The 16,414-nt window shown below is 40.3% G+C and overlaps 1 protein-coding gene across 1 annotated transcript in view; it reads right to left on the bottom strand.

Annotated features, from left to right (window-relative positions):
- The window catches only part of slc1a3a (solute carrier family 1 member 3a), a 17,388-nt gene extending 1,236 nt beyond the window's left edge, over positions 1-16,152 (bottom strand). Inside the window, exons 1-9 of the mRNA XM_031309091.2 lie at positions 16,018-16,152; positions 15,253-15,572; positions 12,164-12,301; positions 3,224-3,428; positions 2,730-2,772; positions 1,903-2,171; positions 1,572-1,805; positions 1,166-1,360; positions 605-739 (exon numbers count right to left, since the gene is read on the bottom strand). Coding sequence (XP_031164951.1) covers positions 605-739; positions 1,166-1,360; positions 1,572-1,805; positions 1,903-2,171; positions 2,730-2,772; positions 3,224-3,428; positions 12,164-12,301; positions 15,253-15,436 — 1,403 coding nt within the window. The 5' untranslated portion in view covers positions 15,437-15,572; positions 16,018-16,152. The remainder of the gene's footprint in view (positions 1-604; positions 740-1,165; positions 1,361-1,571; positions 1,806-1,902; positions 2,172-2,729; positions 2,773-3,223; positions 3,429-12,163; positions 12,302-15,252; positions 15,573-16,017) is intronic.
- Positions 16,153-16,414: the final 262 nt, after the last annotated feature.

Here is a 16,414-nt window from a genome sequence, read left to right as displayed (position 1 = left end):
CAGGAGGTAGGGAGAAGACAAGACACGACCAGATAAAACAACACAAACAAAAAAGACAAGAGAAGAAATAACAAGACAAGAAGAAGAGACAAAACAAGATAACACAAAGCTCTAACGAGTATGACATATTAAACAATTTCATTGAAGGCTTTGAAAACTAAGTCCACATGGAGTTTCTTTGTGTAAACTGGAGGCATAGTTTCAATCGCTCCAGGCAAAATTCAAAGTACATACACTGCCAGTAGGAGGAAGTTGGGCCTGGTTTGGATGCACACTGAATAAAAACCAGATGGATCAAGGGACAAGGAACGTGAAGGGAGTGTCTCTGGAAGCTGTGCTATAACCCACTCAAGAGTGTACAGCACACCAAGTTGATCCCTTTAACCCCTTAAAATCCCCCCGGGTGGAGTTTAATTAAATTCTATAACTATATTCCCTCATGATTTAACCCTCTTCATTCCTCTCTAAAACCATCATCTTCCAGTTTGTATAGAGTACTGATGCTACTTGAGGGGAAATATTGACTAGAATATGACTTGTTTTTGTATTGACTTTCACATTTTAAACGAATAGTTTCCTAAGATGTCATACAGCCAATACTTACAGGAACCAATCAACTGCAATGATGAGTGAGATGTCATCAGTGGGCAGGCCTACAGATGTTAGCACTATCACCATGGTGACCAGTCCTGCCTGAGGGATCCCAGCTGCTCCAATACTGGCTGCTGTGGCTGTGATACTGATGGGAAAAAGTACAACAACAAAAAAAGGTAGATGGAGAGACATTTCAATCATCTAAAAATCAACCTCTCGATCATTCCTTGGTAGTAGCACTAAAGAGGGTCACTTAAAATTCATTCTCTTGGCTGAAATACAATTCTCCATCTATCGCTATAGTCAAAAACTGAGACTGGTGGTTGAAAAGTCATTTATACGACTGTAACCTGTGGTTTTGAATCTTGGAGGTGCTTCACTTGGATTCAGCAGTATTTCTTGCCAAAATAAAAGACAAATGTAATAGAAATATTCTCCAGTACGTCCAAAATTGATTAAACTCTCAGAGCAGGCGAGGTTTACTGAATCAAATCCTTTTGCATCCTTTGAAATTATTGAATGCATGACATTATTACAGCAATGGATGTTTAAAGTATTGTATATGACATACCTGATGGTGAGAATCTGTCCGAAGTTAAGGACATAATCATTGACCTGAGCGATGAAGATGGCTGCCAGGGCTTCATATAGAGCTGTGCCATCCATGTTTATGGTGGCGCCAACAGGAAGCACAAAACGGGTTACGCGCTTGTCCACCTTGTTGTTTTCCTCCAGGCATTTAAAAGTGATGGGCAATGTGGCAGAGCTGAGGGAGGATAGAGGGAGAGGAAGGATGAAAAAACAGTGACAAAAGGAAAATTCAACCCAGTCTCCTAGAAATACAATAAGTTGCAGAATCATGCTAATCAACACTCATCATCGGTAGCAAGTCTAACACCACTCACTGCAATTCAGCTATGATTTAAAAATGTAACAATTGCATTTTCAAAATCTGCATAATTAAACCAATTACATACCTTGAGGATGTTCCAAGGGCAGTGATGAGTGCCTGCAACAGCCCAGCGATGAAAACAAAGGGGTTCTTCCTGGTGATGACGAAGTAGAGTGTTGGAAGGACACAGATGCCGTGGATGAGCAGGCCACAAATGACTGTCAATGTGTACATTCCCAGCTGGCTACCCATGACTGAGATGTCATCCATCTCCACGATCTTACCAGCAATCAGGAACAGGATACCGATAGGGGCATACCTGAGGATTGATGATTGTGAATTTGTAATCCAACACATAATTCTACATTAGCTCCATCCATCTGTCCATCCATTCATCCGTCCATCCTGGTACTTACCACATGATTATGGCAACCAGCCTCATAATGGCTTCATTGAGACAGTCGAAGAAGTCCTTAAGAGGCTTCCCCTGCTCCCCCATGCTCCCGATGATCAGACCGAAGAAGATTGAGAACACCACCATGCCAAGAGCATTGACTCCATTAACTGACCCTGGCACTGGGATCATCTCCACCTGGGTTATCTCCTGGCTATCATTGAGTGTGAATATGGTATCATTCACTGTCATCTTCACATTGACTACTTTCTTGGCATACTGCGTCTTGAACTGGAAAGAGGAAAGGTTAAATAGCGATTAATTTTAACACTTTTCTGAACACTTTTAGTCAAGAATAATATTTGAGATATAGTCATTGAAGATATAGTATATAGCTTGTTGAATACGAAGAAAATGTGTCCCCAAAATAAATGTCCAGGCTAACATGTTAAATTTCAATTCTTGACACTAAAATGTACAAATGGATCAGAATGTAGTTATTTGTTTGTGCTTTCAACGTCTTATATTGTCATCTGGTACATAAAATGTTACAATATCCCATCTGCCAATAGGCTGGAATAGGGAATTGAAAGTGGCATTGAGACAAGGGCCTTTGTTAACAACTCGGCTGTGTGGAAAGCTGGGCATCTGATGTGTTTTAGACAGATGGCAAATGTAGATTGAATTCCTAAAGAATTTGATTTCCAGTGTAACATAGATCTCCAGTACTGTTAAGTCCACAGGAATGACAATGGCAATATGAACATACAAACAGAAACCCTACTGGAGAGGCTTAAAACCCCACATAAGTGCAAGAGAGAAAGGGAGGGAATGTGGTGGGAGAACTACCTGTTTGGTGCAAGCCTCCACAAGATTAGGAGGAAACATGTTTCTAGAAAAAAACAACAGAAAAAGTAAATTTTGTGTCAGGATTACAGTAACAGTTTTGACAGCAGTGTGTTAGCATTCGAACAAAGTGCTGTAAATCCACAGTGTTGTGCAGGTTGTGGTTAAAGCCATTGGATAAGTGTGACTGAAACTGTGTTCAAGCAATGAAAGACAAACTAGAGTTTGGTCCACATGAACTGCTGCTGTGCAGACTGGGTTAGAGTTTTGCACATGTGGCTCCAGTTGTGCTCACTGTCGTTTCACAATCGGAAAAAAACTGTAACACATTACTTACGAATGACAAACACACAGCTAAAAAAACAGATATTCAGGCTCTTGTGAGTGTGTTTGATTGTTCAAGGTGCATACGTGTGTGTGTGTGTGTGTGTGTGTGTGTGTGTGTGTGTGTGTGTGTGTGTGTGTGTGTGTGTGTGTGTGTGTGTGTGTGTGTGTACCTGATAAGGTCCAGGAAGGCATCAGCAGTATTAACCTTCTCTACTTGCTGCTGTTTGGTGAACTCATCCTTTGATCCTTTCCCAGGGTGAATAACGAGCACCAGGACGATGCCAATGAACACAGCAATGATGGTAGTGGTCGTATAGTAGACCACTGCCCTCATACCCATTTTCCCTGAAGCATGGCTGTCCAGAGCAGCCATACCTGAAAAAAGACATCATCTAAATTACAGTAATCTAGATCAGCACAAAATGGTTTATCCTCCAAAGAGTTTCCTACATAAGTATTTTCCACTAGTACCTGCACTCTTTACTCATATCATCTGAAACATGGATAGACTTTCATGCTGTAGGGATTCAAAACAGTTCCTGTAGACGGAGCAACGGTGCAGCAACAGTGGTTTAAGCAGCTTCATCTGGCATCATGTGAATTAGTCACTTTACTAGTCACTCAACGGTGATGTATTAATTTGTTAATTATTTCACTAATTGCCTAGTTTTAGTCATTACTTTGGTGTGCAATTACACACAGCTGGTGTTCAGTCACATCCATTTAAACAAAATAACAAAATGTTGTCTACATACAGTATATTTGTAGTTGCATCAAGAGAATGAGGAAAAAAGGGCAATCATGTCAGAATCAAGTTAATAAGAAATACTGCGTCTTTGTTGTTGTGTTGTTGTTGTTGTTGTTGTTGTCATTATCTTTAGTCATGCTGCTACCTTAGAGTTTGCATAAATGTGTCACTTCTGTCCTTATGAGCTTACAGTTAGCCTGGGAAAAGGTGCTGTAATTATAGATGGAATACACCCATCTGGATTATCTACCTAACTATCTGGGACTACAAAGAGCAGGTAGGAAACACAATCTGACTCTGACCTTTACTGGTGGGAAAACAACACCTACTGTACAGCTCACAGGGGCAGATCTAATATATAAAATCTGTTTACATAGGCCTACTATACAGAAAATATATTATAATTTATAGGGAGGAACGCTTTGTAAATGTGCCATAGATTATGTTCTCAAATTGTGATTTTGTGCTTTTGCTAGTTGGCCAAAATATTTCATCCCAAAGGAAAGTTGTATTTTGTTGCTTGTATGATTTACAAGTTTTATTTTACCATGGAACGGCACTGTACGTTGAGACGTCCCCAAGTGAACACAGAGAGCAGATAGACTGTCAGTTACGGATTAACAGTCTGACTTCCAGTGAATATATGTTTGAACAAGCTGAGAAAATACAAACAGAGCAACATTTAATACAGAAAAAAATGCGTGGGAGCATGATCCAGAAGAAACAGCTGACAATCAAGGCACAAAGAAATACTCCCTGCTATGTCTAGTAATCATTCCTGCAAGGAAGGCAGGATACCATCTAATTATACTTAACCTAAAATATGTGGTGAGTTTTATTGTACAGGCCTGCTGAAAAGCCACAAATAAATTTCAGGTTGCATGACAAATAGTTCTGCCTAAGCTGGTTCTCAGTTAAGAATTGATAGTGAAGTTTTATATGAGCCAGCGACTACGTAGTTTGAGCATGTCACAGAGCCTGTAAGCTAAACCATACTACACACAGCTCTAATATCATTATAAACAGACTGTCGGGATAATGGTGGTAAAAAGAAACACAGCCATTCAGAGAACTGGATTTGGTAAAGACAAGCTGCCCCAATAAACATGACAGTGGCGTATTTTCAAAGTGTCAGGTCCTATTATGGCCATTATCTTAATTTAGAGCTGTACAAGGCAAAACTGGCTTTGTGTGATGGGAGATATATGTGTTCCTTTCATATGTGGCACTTTGACACTGTGTGTGTGTGTGTGTGTGTGTGTGTGTGTGTGTGTGTGTGTGTGTGTGTGTGTGTGTGTGTGTGTGTCTATACTGCCCCTGCTTTGGCCCTCTCTGTTCTTCTCAACATGCCAAGGACTTAGGCTTTTATCCTATTCTTTTTTATCCTCATCCTTCCCTCCCTCATTCTCTTCTCCCAAATTCTTCACCTGCTCTCCCTACCACCCCTCCATCCCCACCTCTTGTTTCAGGGTGCCCCCTTGTTACCCCTCCTCTTCTCTTCCTCCATTCCCACTCCCACATATTTGCCTCCATCCTCTGTTTTTCTTTTACACTGATCTTATTGCTGCATTCTTTGCCACCCTTTCCTCCCCCTCCCACCCCTACACCCCAATTCTCCTGCTCTCTTCCTATTCCTTTTCTGACAGCCCTGGGAAAAGTTGTTGACTTAGTCAGCCCTGCATGCACATAATGATCCCCAGTTTGTTGTCTAGGCAACAACGGACATAGCCTCACCAATTCTATCCTTTCAAAAGAACGAAAGGTTGGAGGAGAGTGGGGAGAATGACTTTCTTTCTCATATGGGGAATGTTCATCAAACACAAAAGTACGCCTACTTTTGGGGGGGGGGGGGGGGTTGAAGCGCAGGCCATAGCGTCTGCAGGAGGTCTGACCAGACGGTCAGGCCTGCAGTCAGAAAATATCTCCACACTTTAGTCTGTGAAGTTTAAAAGTTTAGAGCTGAATCGATTTAACAGAAAATAAATTGATTTTTGATAATCATTGGTTCCAGCCTCTTATACGAGGCTGCCTTACAGTATATGATACTATACTGAATATCTTTGGTTTTTATAGTGCTGGTTGGACCAAACAAGCACTTTGAACATCTCACCTTGGGATCTAGGTTGTTGGATTTGTATTTTTCTCTGTTCTGTTCTGTTATTGTGGACAATATGTAAAGCATAGCACAGATACTGATACAAACAATGATCATTTTAATAAATAAAAAAAATATATATAGGCTATATATTGTAACTACATAAGCTTGTGTAGTTTATGTAGTCTCTATGGTAAAATAAGTACAAGACAATGTTTTACTGGAATCATGAAGATTATTTCTGTGCCATTCTTTGTGAAGTGCAGAGGTAGAAAATAAAGCGACTTTATACTTCTACTCCACTACATTTCAGGGAATGATTGTATGATTTTTATTTTAACACCTGCCTTCATGCCCTCCTCTCCATTCTAGTCCTGTCTTTACTCCTTGTCCTGGTCTTACCCTTGACTCCTTCCCCCTCCTACATTCAAGCTCCCCTTTCGGCGACCTCCTCTGCAATCATCCTCCTTTTTCTCTTTTTACTGCCCACATCCCGTCTCCCTTTCAGTCCCCTACTTGGCTCTATTACAGTTTTTTTTGTTATTGCTAATAAGCATCGGGCAACTGAAGCCACTTTTTTTAAACCCTTCAAACAGTCTGCATTACCAACATGTATCTTGGCCAAACAGTTAATCTCACCTCCATAACTCACTTAAACCACCAAAACACTTCATACATGTCTCAAAATAAGCTCGGTGGACCAAAACACTGGCAACAAGTCTCACTCAGAAAGCAAACATCGTCACTCATGACACACTGGACTAAACAACACTAACAACAGGGAGCATTACATAAATGATGAACTTTTATCTTTGAAGTTTGAATGGTTTTTCACATCAGTATTTCATTATAGAAGAAGAATAACACCTTTTTTCACTTTATTGATTGTACCAAAGTTTATGATACAAGAATGAATCCGAAATTTGCTTTACGGTAATATCCTTTATTTTTTTTCTATATATTTCAATATGGTTACTGCAGAAATGCATCATTCTGCTTTGAATGTGTTTTTAACTGTTTTGAAAACAATGTGTTATTTGAACAATGTTCTACAGATATACAGTGTTTTGCAGGTGGTGGAGTAGGAATAAGAAAAGACTTCATGGATCTTGAATGTGGTCAATGAATGCATGTTGTGTGAAAGCGATGAAAAATGATTCACAGTTTGTCCACATAGACTTCTGCTTTGCTGACTGTGTGAAGAGTTGTTACAATGTGACTTCAGTTTTAACCAATGCATGTTACTAATCGGAAAAAAAAACTCTGTGGTGGACTCTTGGCTCTCATAATGAAATGCCTGAAGACAAAATGGATTTTTTTTTTTAAAGTCTATAATCCTTGATCCTTGCCTCTACTAGTCTTGTGTTCCTTTATTTCTTACCTTCCAGGGCCCTGCTCAAACTTTGTGATTCCCAATTCAATCTCACTTTTAGAAGGGATCAAAATTCAGAGGCAAGTCCTTTTTAACTGGGACAACCCTTTTCACATAGAAGCATATTCAGCCTTAAGAGTGTGAAAGTCAGTTTACACCATACAACATAATGTTACAGCTCCTATCCTCTAAAATATGTTACTCTTAAAGTCGTGCTCCAAGTCACGTATGTAAAGCAATCACTGTTCAGGAAATAGAGCTTAATTACATTTATGTATGCTGTAGGACATTGGTTCGTATAGAAAGTTGGTGAATCCAGCCTGTAAACACAGATAAACATACAGCTAAAGTCTGCCAAAACGCTTTTCCAGATCAAGAGGAGCTGTTGTCCTCCAAAGTAACCAAAGACTTCTGGAATTACTTTTCAACTGAGGTCAGCAGAAATCTAAATAAAACTGTGGGAGAAAAAAGTGACTTTCAATAACATATGGTGAGTCATTACGTTGAGGTCTACAGCTGTGTTGCAGGTGTTCAATAACGTATGTCATAACTTTCTTCCCCATGTGAGTAAAGCAAATCTAATAATCCTTTGATTCTCCCGTTTTATTCTTTTGAAAATCAAAAATCCTTTAAGACATTGAGTAGCGTGTCAACATGTGCAAAGTGTGTGTGTGTGTGTGTGTGTGTGTGTGTGTGTGTGTGTGTGTGTGTGTGTGTGTGTGTGTGTGTGTGTTTCGGTGAAACAGTTACTTTTCAAAGCCACAGTAACAAAAAGCTTTTTGTTGTTGCTGTTGTTGCTGTGACCTCTGACCTCAATCTATTCGTCTAATTATCTGCTGATGATATTTCCATATAGGAGCTGTAATATTTCTTGTAATTTGAACATTTTAGAGGTGCAATAAACATTATGTAAGAGTTCATTTGCATGTTAACCCAAAAGCAAGCGTCATTAGCAAATAACTTTTGGCTTTACATTTTTATCTGCATAGTGTCATAGATTGGCTGTGTGTCAAATAAATAAAAAATCAAATACTGTGTTGTCACATATATAATTATTATACATATTATTCATTTTTATTTAACAAGATAGTCTCATGGTGAGCTACAACGGTAGATGAATTTCAGGCGATGTGCAGTCAATCTCTGTTGTCAATAAGGAAGTCTAATAATGGGCATTTGTCATTACTGACACACTAGTCTCACATTGCCTTCCTCCACTGACACACTGTAATAGAGTGGCATTAAGAGCAGGTTTAACAGTAAAAGGGAGGTGGCAGTGGATGAGCAATAGTCTTTTAAAAGAACAAAAACTTTCAATTCTACTATGCAGAAAACCTGATTTTCATTCAATAATTCACAACGGGACTCCCAGAGCGTTAAAACGAGACAGCAAGGGGACCTGACCACGCTAAAGGCGATTGTTACCATATAAACAAATAATAACGGCCTTCGGAACCTACTATAGGTGTAGCAGGCCCCTTCGAACCCATATCTATGAGGCTGACAACCACTGATAACGCCCATTCAGTGGAGTGATTACATTCGACATGGGTGTCTGGAATAACAATCTATCATTAAACCAGGTCAAAATATGTGCAAATATTATTTGTGCTATTTTAATTTTATTTATGGTTGAATGAAAAGTTAGCCAGTGACTTTGGAAGATTACAGTAAATAATGTTGTCTTATCTGCATTTTAGAATTAAGATTTTATTTGTTATAATATTTTTGACAACCACATTTGTTAGACATGAAGATTCAGTATATACTATGGTTGAATTTGCTTCCTATGTGCTGCTATTGGGTTTATTATTGGTAGTGGCAAGGTACCTTTGTGGCTGATGCAGATACAGTCTGTTCAAACTAGTGTTGTCGCACACAAAATGAACAAAAAGTATTTTATTGTTGTGTGGTAATGCTGTGTAGACTTTCCGAATTGAGTTGCAAAACCGAATTACTATGATAACAGAAAATAAACAAATAAAAACATGACCCTGCAATAGATGGTTTCAAGTCTTCTTCTGTAAATTGTTAAAACAAGGCTACAGTGATGTAATGTGTGTTATTTTTAGTATTATAGTAGTTGACTTTTTCTAGTCTAATGACAACTTTAGAGCAGATAACATTGCATCTGAAAAGTTGGATCAAGGCACACACACACATGAGAAAGGAGCTGTGTCCTGGATGACTTGGCTACAGAACAGCATTCTTTGTTGGTTTTTACATGCTGTAGCTGTGGTCATGTGACATGATGTCAGAGGATGCTGATGTTACGCCCCACTGCAGCACAAAGCAGGTTATTATCGGACAATGTGTATCTGTCATCCCTTCAGGAGATGGGCTTTTTGCCCTGTCAATCACTGCTCAGTGTCAGTATGTCCCGCCTACCTTTGTCAGTCAGTTCTACTGACCAGTGTTTTTGGAAACTCAGATGTTCCATGACTCCATCTAGACGTTTACTTCCATAACAAATTGAGGCTGTGATCAGTGACAAACCCACAGGCCTTTGCCTCTGGAAGAAAACATCCCTGCATGTCTGACTTGGTTTATGAACCAACCAACAGTGACGAATGAACTCACTCCCTGGATTAGAACTGAAGCCCTCAGTGTCATATGTTTGTGTTTTTCTCAAACACAGGTCCAAATACATTGGAGCTGTCCTCTGCAGGTTCTCTGCAGTTCAAGATGTCCTGAAACCATAAAGTAATCCAGCCCACATATTCTGAATTGCATATTTAATTAAAGCACAATTTAGTCGGAATCTACAGTGGCTGAGACGATTTAACACAAATACAAAAGCTAAAACACAAACACAAAAGCTACAACACAAACGCAAAAGCTAGACCACAAACACAAAGGCGACAACACAAACACAAAAGCTACAACACTATTTTCATATGTATGTACTCTGCCATTTAGGCTACGAAGCCACAGCTATAACGTTATCTAAATGGCGCCCAGCGTCTTTTAACGCGCAAGTGCTACTTTTAAAGTCTATAGTTTGTCACGTTTAGTGAAGCTGTTTAAATCACACAAATATTATATCCCACTGTTATGTGCTTGTAATTTGTTAGCCGTATCTATCTGGTTATTGATCAGCTCCCAGTGGCAAATTCCCTCGATATGGTTGGTTTGGAAAGTGTGTGTGTGTGTGTGTGTGTGTGTGTGTGTGTGTGTGTGTGGTTATGGCTATGGTAAACAGATGTTTAAAGTGAATGCTAATTGTGTTACCTTCAATATGCTGCCTATTACAGTGTTAGGGGCGTAAGATGTCATACATTCACACATACACGGTCTATGGTCACGGTCATACACGGTTGGTCTGAATGAAATAAACCCAGAATTTTAACCATGACCTTGCTTCGTGCTTACTACTGGAAAATAAAATAAGTAAATAAATGGAATTCAGACTTTTAAAGCCATCTAAAAGGGTTTGTTCATATGACTGTATAATACCATTTGTACAGTCTATGGTTTTGTTGCATGTCCTCAGTCTTACCCTACAAATAGGCACACACACATACACACATACACACACACACACACACACACACACACACACACACACACACACACACACACACACACACACACACACACACTTTCCTTCGTAGCCTAAATGGCAGAGTACATACATATGAAAATACAAAGATATTGAACAACATTGCTTATTTGTGACAATCTCATAGCGACAGTAATCATAATTAGCATGGAACCATGTTTCACTTACTTCTCAAACATACAAGAACTTTCCTCCAGCTCATCCGCCGGCTCTGTTTGTCAACAACATGCTCACTTTCGTTGACACTCAATTCCGTTGTCATATGTATTTGTGTTGTGGCTTTTGCGTTTGTGTTGTAGCTTTTGCACTTGTGTTGTAGCTTTTGTATTTGTGTTTAAACTTTTGTTTTTGTGTTTAAGCTTTTGTGTTTGTGTTGAGCCGTCTTGGCCACCGTAGGGATCGCTTTGGTTGTGTCGAATCAAGATCAAGATGATTACAACATGGGTAAAGCCATGTGATTGAGAGTAGTGTGAATTCAAAACATATCTCTGTTTCTCTGTCTCTCTTTCGCTCATGAGCTCATCCTAACCCCGTCCACCACTGAGCCCAAAACCAACAAACAGCATTGACTGAATCAAGCTGGCTCCACTCACTCTGCCACTCATGAAGTAGGCACAAAACAACTAAAAGCACTATCTCTATAATTAACTTTATACAGAGAAAACACATGCTACCTGCAAAACATGTAACTAAAACCAGTCAGAGTGGTACTACTTGTTCCATATGTGCAAACTCATGCTGTGCCGTATACCTTCTCTTCTAGGTGCATGGGTTTTTCTGGTGGGGTGCAGTTTCTACAGTGGCTGTCAGAAATCTGTGGAGCCATGCTGAGCACACAGGCTACAGATGTTACCGATGTGCGGATAAAAGAAAATGTCAGGGTGTTTGGAGATACAGTAGACTAGTAACTAAGTTGTTTGAAATAAATTTAGAACAAACAGTGTCATACAGGCTTGAACTGTAAGTGTCTAAGCTGTATGTGCTTCTTTTAGATGTCTGAGGTACATTTATACTAACAAATAGCCAACACCTTTTACCATAATGACACACAACCCTGTATGAGTGATGTGTGTAAGCCTTGGGTGTGTGCAACATATTTTAATGTTAAAATTATTGATCAGATTCACATGCATGAGAAATATTTCAGTTTGATTAACAGAAGAACAAAGTGTTTAGGCCTTTCAAAAAGCAAGAATACCGTTATGTCAAAATCTTTCTGTGTGACCGTTCAAATGACTGGAAGAGTCAAATTAACTAATTTCAGGAATAACATTCTGGTGGGAAATCTCCTGAAGGCATTTAAATGACCTGATGTTCCTGGTCTGGTTCATACCTGTGATGAGGCTGGAAACCAGCAGGGGCAGCACTAGCATCTGAAGCATTCTCATCAGCAGCTCTCCAGGGAAAGAAAACATCTTCACCTCCCGGTAAGACATGTTATAAGGCCTCAGACCAAATCCCAGGATAATGCCTGCAATGAGGATCAGATGTGGAAGAAAAGTCAAAACTTTATCAGAACATTTCAAGTTGTTTTGTGTTAACACGACTAGACCTTAAGAGAGTCCCAGATTTGACACCTATAGTTGGATATAATCATACTACAGCTAAATATAGTTTATGAATAAATATCAATTCCATAATTAAAGCTGCAAGCAGCGTTGGACGGGCCCTCACGCCTCTGAGCGTGTCGGGGTTACTGGCGGACACCGCTCCTTGCGACCGTGCATTTGCGCGGCACTCAGACACTGCAAATCGTCACCAATGAAAAGGGAACTCCCTGCTGAGTTTAATGATACCTCACACAAGACTCTACGTCATACAGTTCATTAGCTGTGAGAGGGGGCGTGGCCAAAGCATAGGGGTCGGGGCAAACCTTTACCAATAAAAAAGGAAGTCTCTGCTGAGTTCATTGATACCTCACATAAGACTCTACCTTAAATGGGTCACCAGGTATGAAAGGGGGCGTGGTTTAAGCATAGGGGGCGGGCCAAACCATCAACAATGAAGAAGGAACTCTCTGCTGAGTTCAATGATACCTCAGACAAGGGTCTACCTTACACGGTTCAAATAGTATAAAAGGGGGCGTGGCTTAAGCATAGGGGGCGGGCCAAACCATCACCAATGAAGAAGGAACTCTCTGCTGAGTTCAATGACACCTCACACAAGACTCTACCTTAAACGGTTAAAATGTTATGAAAGTGAACGTGGCATGAGTAAGTGGGCGTGGTTACATTATAGGGGCCAGCTCAGTATAACATGTAGACCACACATTATAAGTTTCATGTAAATTGGATGATGTTTGTCATATCAGGCGGATTTCCTGTTGCCAGCAGGGGGAGCTATGACCAAAAGTCAATATAGGCCTGTAGATGTCCTCAGGCCTGGACCCTTGTCAAACCTGAGAAATTTCGGGCAGATATGACAATGTACACTAAAGTTACAACAACTTCTTTGTTCATCGATAAATGCTCAAAATGGCCGCCACGCCCACAACGTTTGACGAAAAGTTTTTCTTTTAATAACTTTTCATCTTTGAGATGTTGAGATGGTACAGACCAAATTTGAAGTCCATCGGATGAAATCTCTAGGAGGAGTTTGTTAAAGTATAGCACCTTCACTTTTAGGCCTACTTCCTGTTGCCACTAGGGGGCGCTATGACTTTGAGCCAATATTGGCATGTAGATGTTGTCAGGGTTGGACTCTTATGAATCTTGAAAAGTTTCGTGCCAATTGGACAATGTACACTCAAGTTACACCCACTTCCTGTTTCAATGGTGAAACGCACAAAATGGCCGCCCCGACACGGCCATCCCCTATGACAAAATGTTTTTCTTTTAATAACTTTTCATCTTTAAAGGCCTTAAGATGGCACAGACCAAATTTGAAGTTGATCAGATGAAATCTCTAGGAGGAGTTTGTTAAAGTACGACATGTGGAAATGGCCAAAATCGCACTAATTTTGAACTTTCAATTCAAAATGGCGGACTTCCTGTTGGGTTTAGGGTATGGCTCCAATGAGCTTTTTTGTACGACTTGACATGCTACATATGTGTACCAAGTTTCATGAGTCTCCGTTAAACATACTGCAGGGGCTCAATTTTTTTTATTTTGTAGGAGGAGCTAGCGAGCTATTTTTTTGCGCCTATTCCCGAAACCCTTAAAATATGTAAGTTTTCACCAGGATTGCTGCGACCGCCAATTTTGGTAAGTTTTGGAATATGTTAAGCCCCTCAAAAAGGAAGAAAGGAAAGGAAAGGAAAGGAAAGGAAAGGAAAGGAAAGGAAAGGAAGGGAAGAATTCCTTCAGTTTCAATAGAGCCTTCGCCGCTGTCGGCGTTCGGGCCCTAATAATACTGATAAGAGTTTCAAAGTCCCAAAATAACACCTGAAAGTTGAAACATCATATTTTTTGTCACACAACTGCCTTACTAACTCCTGAATAAGGACACATGCCTATGTTTTGATGATGCAGGAGAGGTGGGCTATACTGTTAAAGGTTAAAGTATGTGAGTACATAGTCATTGCTGAAGGCTTGTATTGTGCAATGATGTGCACGGTAAGCTATTTTGTGGGGAGTAGGTCTGGACTGACTTTGCTGTGGTCATTTTTTAAACTTGATTCTAGAGTAAAAATGTGTGCAGAAGCTCCTTTCGGTAACACTTTACTTGAAGTATGGGTGACATGACACTGTCATGAACACATGACACTTTCATGACACATGAACCGTAACTCTAACCCTAACCCTAACTCTAACCATAACTTAAAACCGAATGACACTTACTAAAAGAAGCGTTATGTCATAAATGTTTATGACTTGTTTATAATGTTTTATGACACGTTCATGACAGTGTCATGTCACTCTTATGTAGAAAACTTCAAGTAAAGTGTAACCCTCCTTTCTTTAGTCTCAGCGAAGTCTATTCTCTCAACAAGCAGTTTATCCCAAGCAGCACTAAGCCACCAACACGGCCCAGGTGGCTGACCCAGCAGCCTAAAGTAAAGAACATCCTGAATTCATCTATCAGTCAAATGTGTTTGTCATGGCATTGTGTAATTCTAGCAGGGCTGCAGATGTGAAGGCAGTGGGTGGGCCTGGGGCTCACTTCCTATTGGGTAAGATTCAAAGGTTAATGGCAACAGGTCAAGGGTCAGCTGCAGGGTCAGATAAAGGCCTGTCGGCTAAGTTCACTTGAGGTCCCTCTATCCTCTCATCCGGTACGTTAGTTTCTATTCTACAGCTGTGTTGGTCAGGCCAGATTGCTGCCTTCTTCTTTACAAGGAGGAGGGGTAACATGTTGATAGATGGAGAGGAGAGGGACAAAGAGTCTTCTCCAATAATCTCCAGTTTTAAATCAACTAAATTACCAATAGAATGCAGTGTCTGAACAGTGCCCTACATGACAAAGAAAAAGTTCCAACTTACCAATAATGACAGCAGCGACAGTAAAGATCACAAAGGCATTTTTTATGAAGCATCCTTTCACATCCCCCTTTGTGATGTTCTGCACTCTCTTCTTGGCCAGCAGTGATCGGGACTGGATCCCGGACCGGATCTGGTGGAGACCACTCCGGGTTCTCTGCGGGTTCTCCCCGTTGCTGTGAGTCATAGCTGTCACTGGAATCTTCAGATCTGATATAAACGTGCAAGAACGTGAACTCCACTCAACTGTAATGGGAACACCTTGAAGGTGCTGCTCTTCCTCTCTGTCACACCTTTCCTTTGGCTTGTGGCTTCCAAATGTCCTGATTGAAAGGGAAGGACATATTGTGAGAGTTAGCATTAGATATTTGAGCACAAAAAAACAACCACTCTGTCATGCTCTTAGTTCAGTGAGATAATAAAGTGTTGTAACTGTCACATAAAACCTTTATATACACTATACAGCACATACAAAAATGATGAAAGAAAAATGCATTATAAAAATACATTATAAACTAAAAGAAATACTTTTCTGTCAATGATATGCTGTGAGGAACACGTGTTGCACCCACAGCTGTGAAGGCATGCAGACTTCCTCATACGTACACTCAAGTAACTGCAACACACGTGTTGTTATGCTGATTCACAGTCTCACACTTACACACATGCAGACTCATAGGCACACAGATACAGCTACTGGTCAAATGGTAAAATGCATTTGCAGACATATCAAATGGTAAAATCATAAGATAGAAGTCATTTCTGTACCTTTAGACTTGAGCAATATCTTCCTCTGGAGAAATATCTCAGTTTTGGTTTAAAGTTCGATCAGCATGACAGGGACAGAGGAACCCTTTGGCTGTGAGCTGGTTGGTGTGAGTAACCAGCACTGAAGAAAAAAAAGAGAAAAATAGGAGTGGGGAGGAGAAAGGAGAGGAGGGAGCAGTGGCGGGGATGAGGGAATAAAAGAGCCAGTGAGAGGATGGAGGCGGTGCCATAGTAGAAGAAAACCTTGTCACTCGCACAGTGTGGGCTTGTGGGGAGGTGAGGCGGGAGCTAAAAAAGTTAAGTAATTTAGAAGAGGGGGAGGGGGGGTGCGCTTTTCAGACAGAGGGGAGCTTGAGGAATAATGAGTATTCCAAGCAGGAAAAAGAGAAAGAGCCTT

This window comes from Sander lucioperca, chromosome 2 (assembly GCF_008315115.2).
Source record: "Sander lucioperca isolate FBNREF2018 chromosome 2, SLUC_FBN_1.2, whole genome shotgun sequence".
NCBI classification, from domain to species: Eukaryota; Metazoa; Chordata; class Actinopteri; order Perciformes; family Percidae; genus Sander; species Sander lucioperca.
The sequence above is the reverse complement of the archived record's forward strand: the minus strand, read 5'-3'. Positions and strand labels throughout refer to the sequence as shown.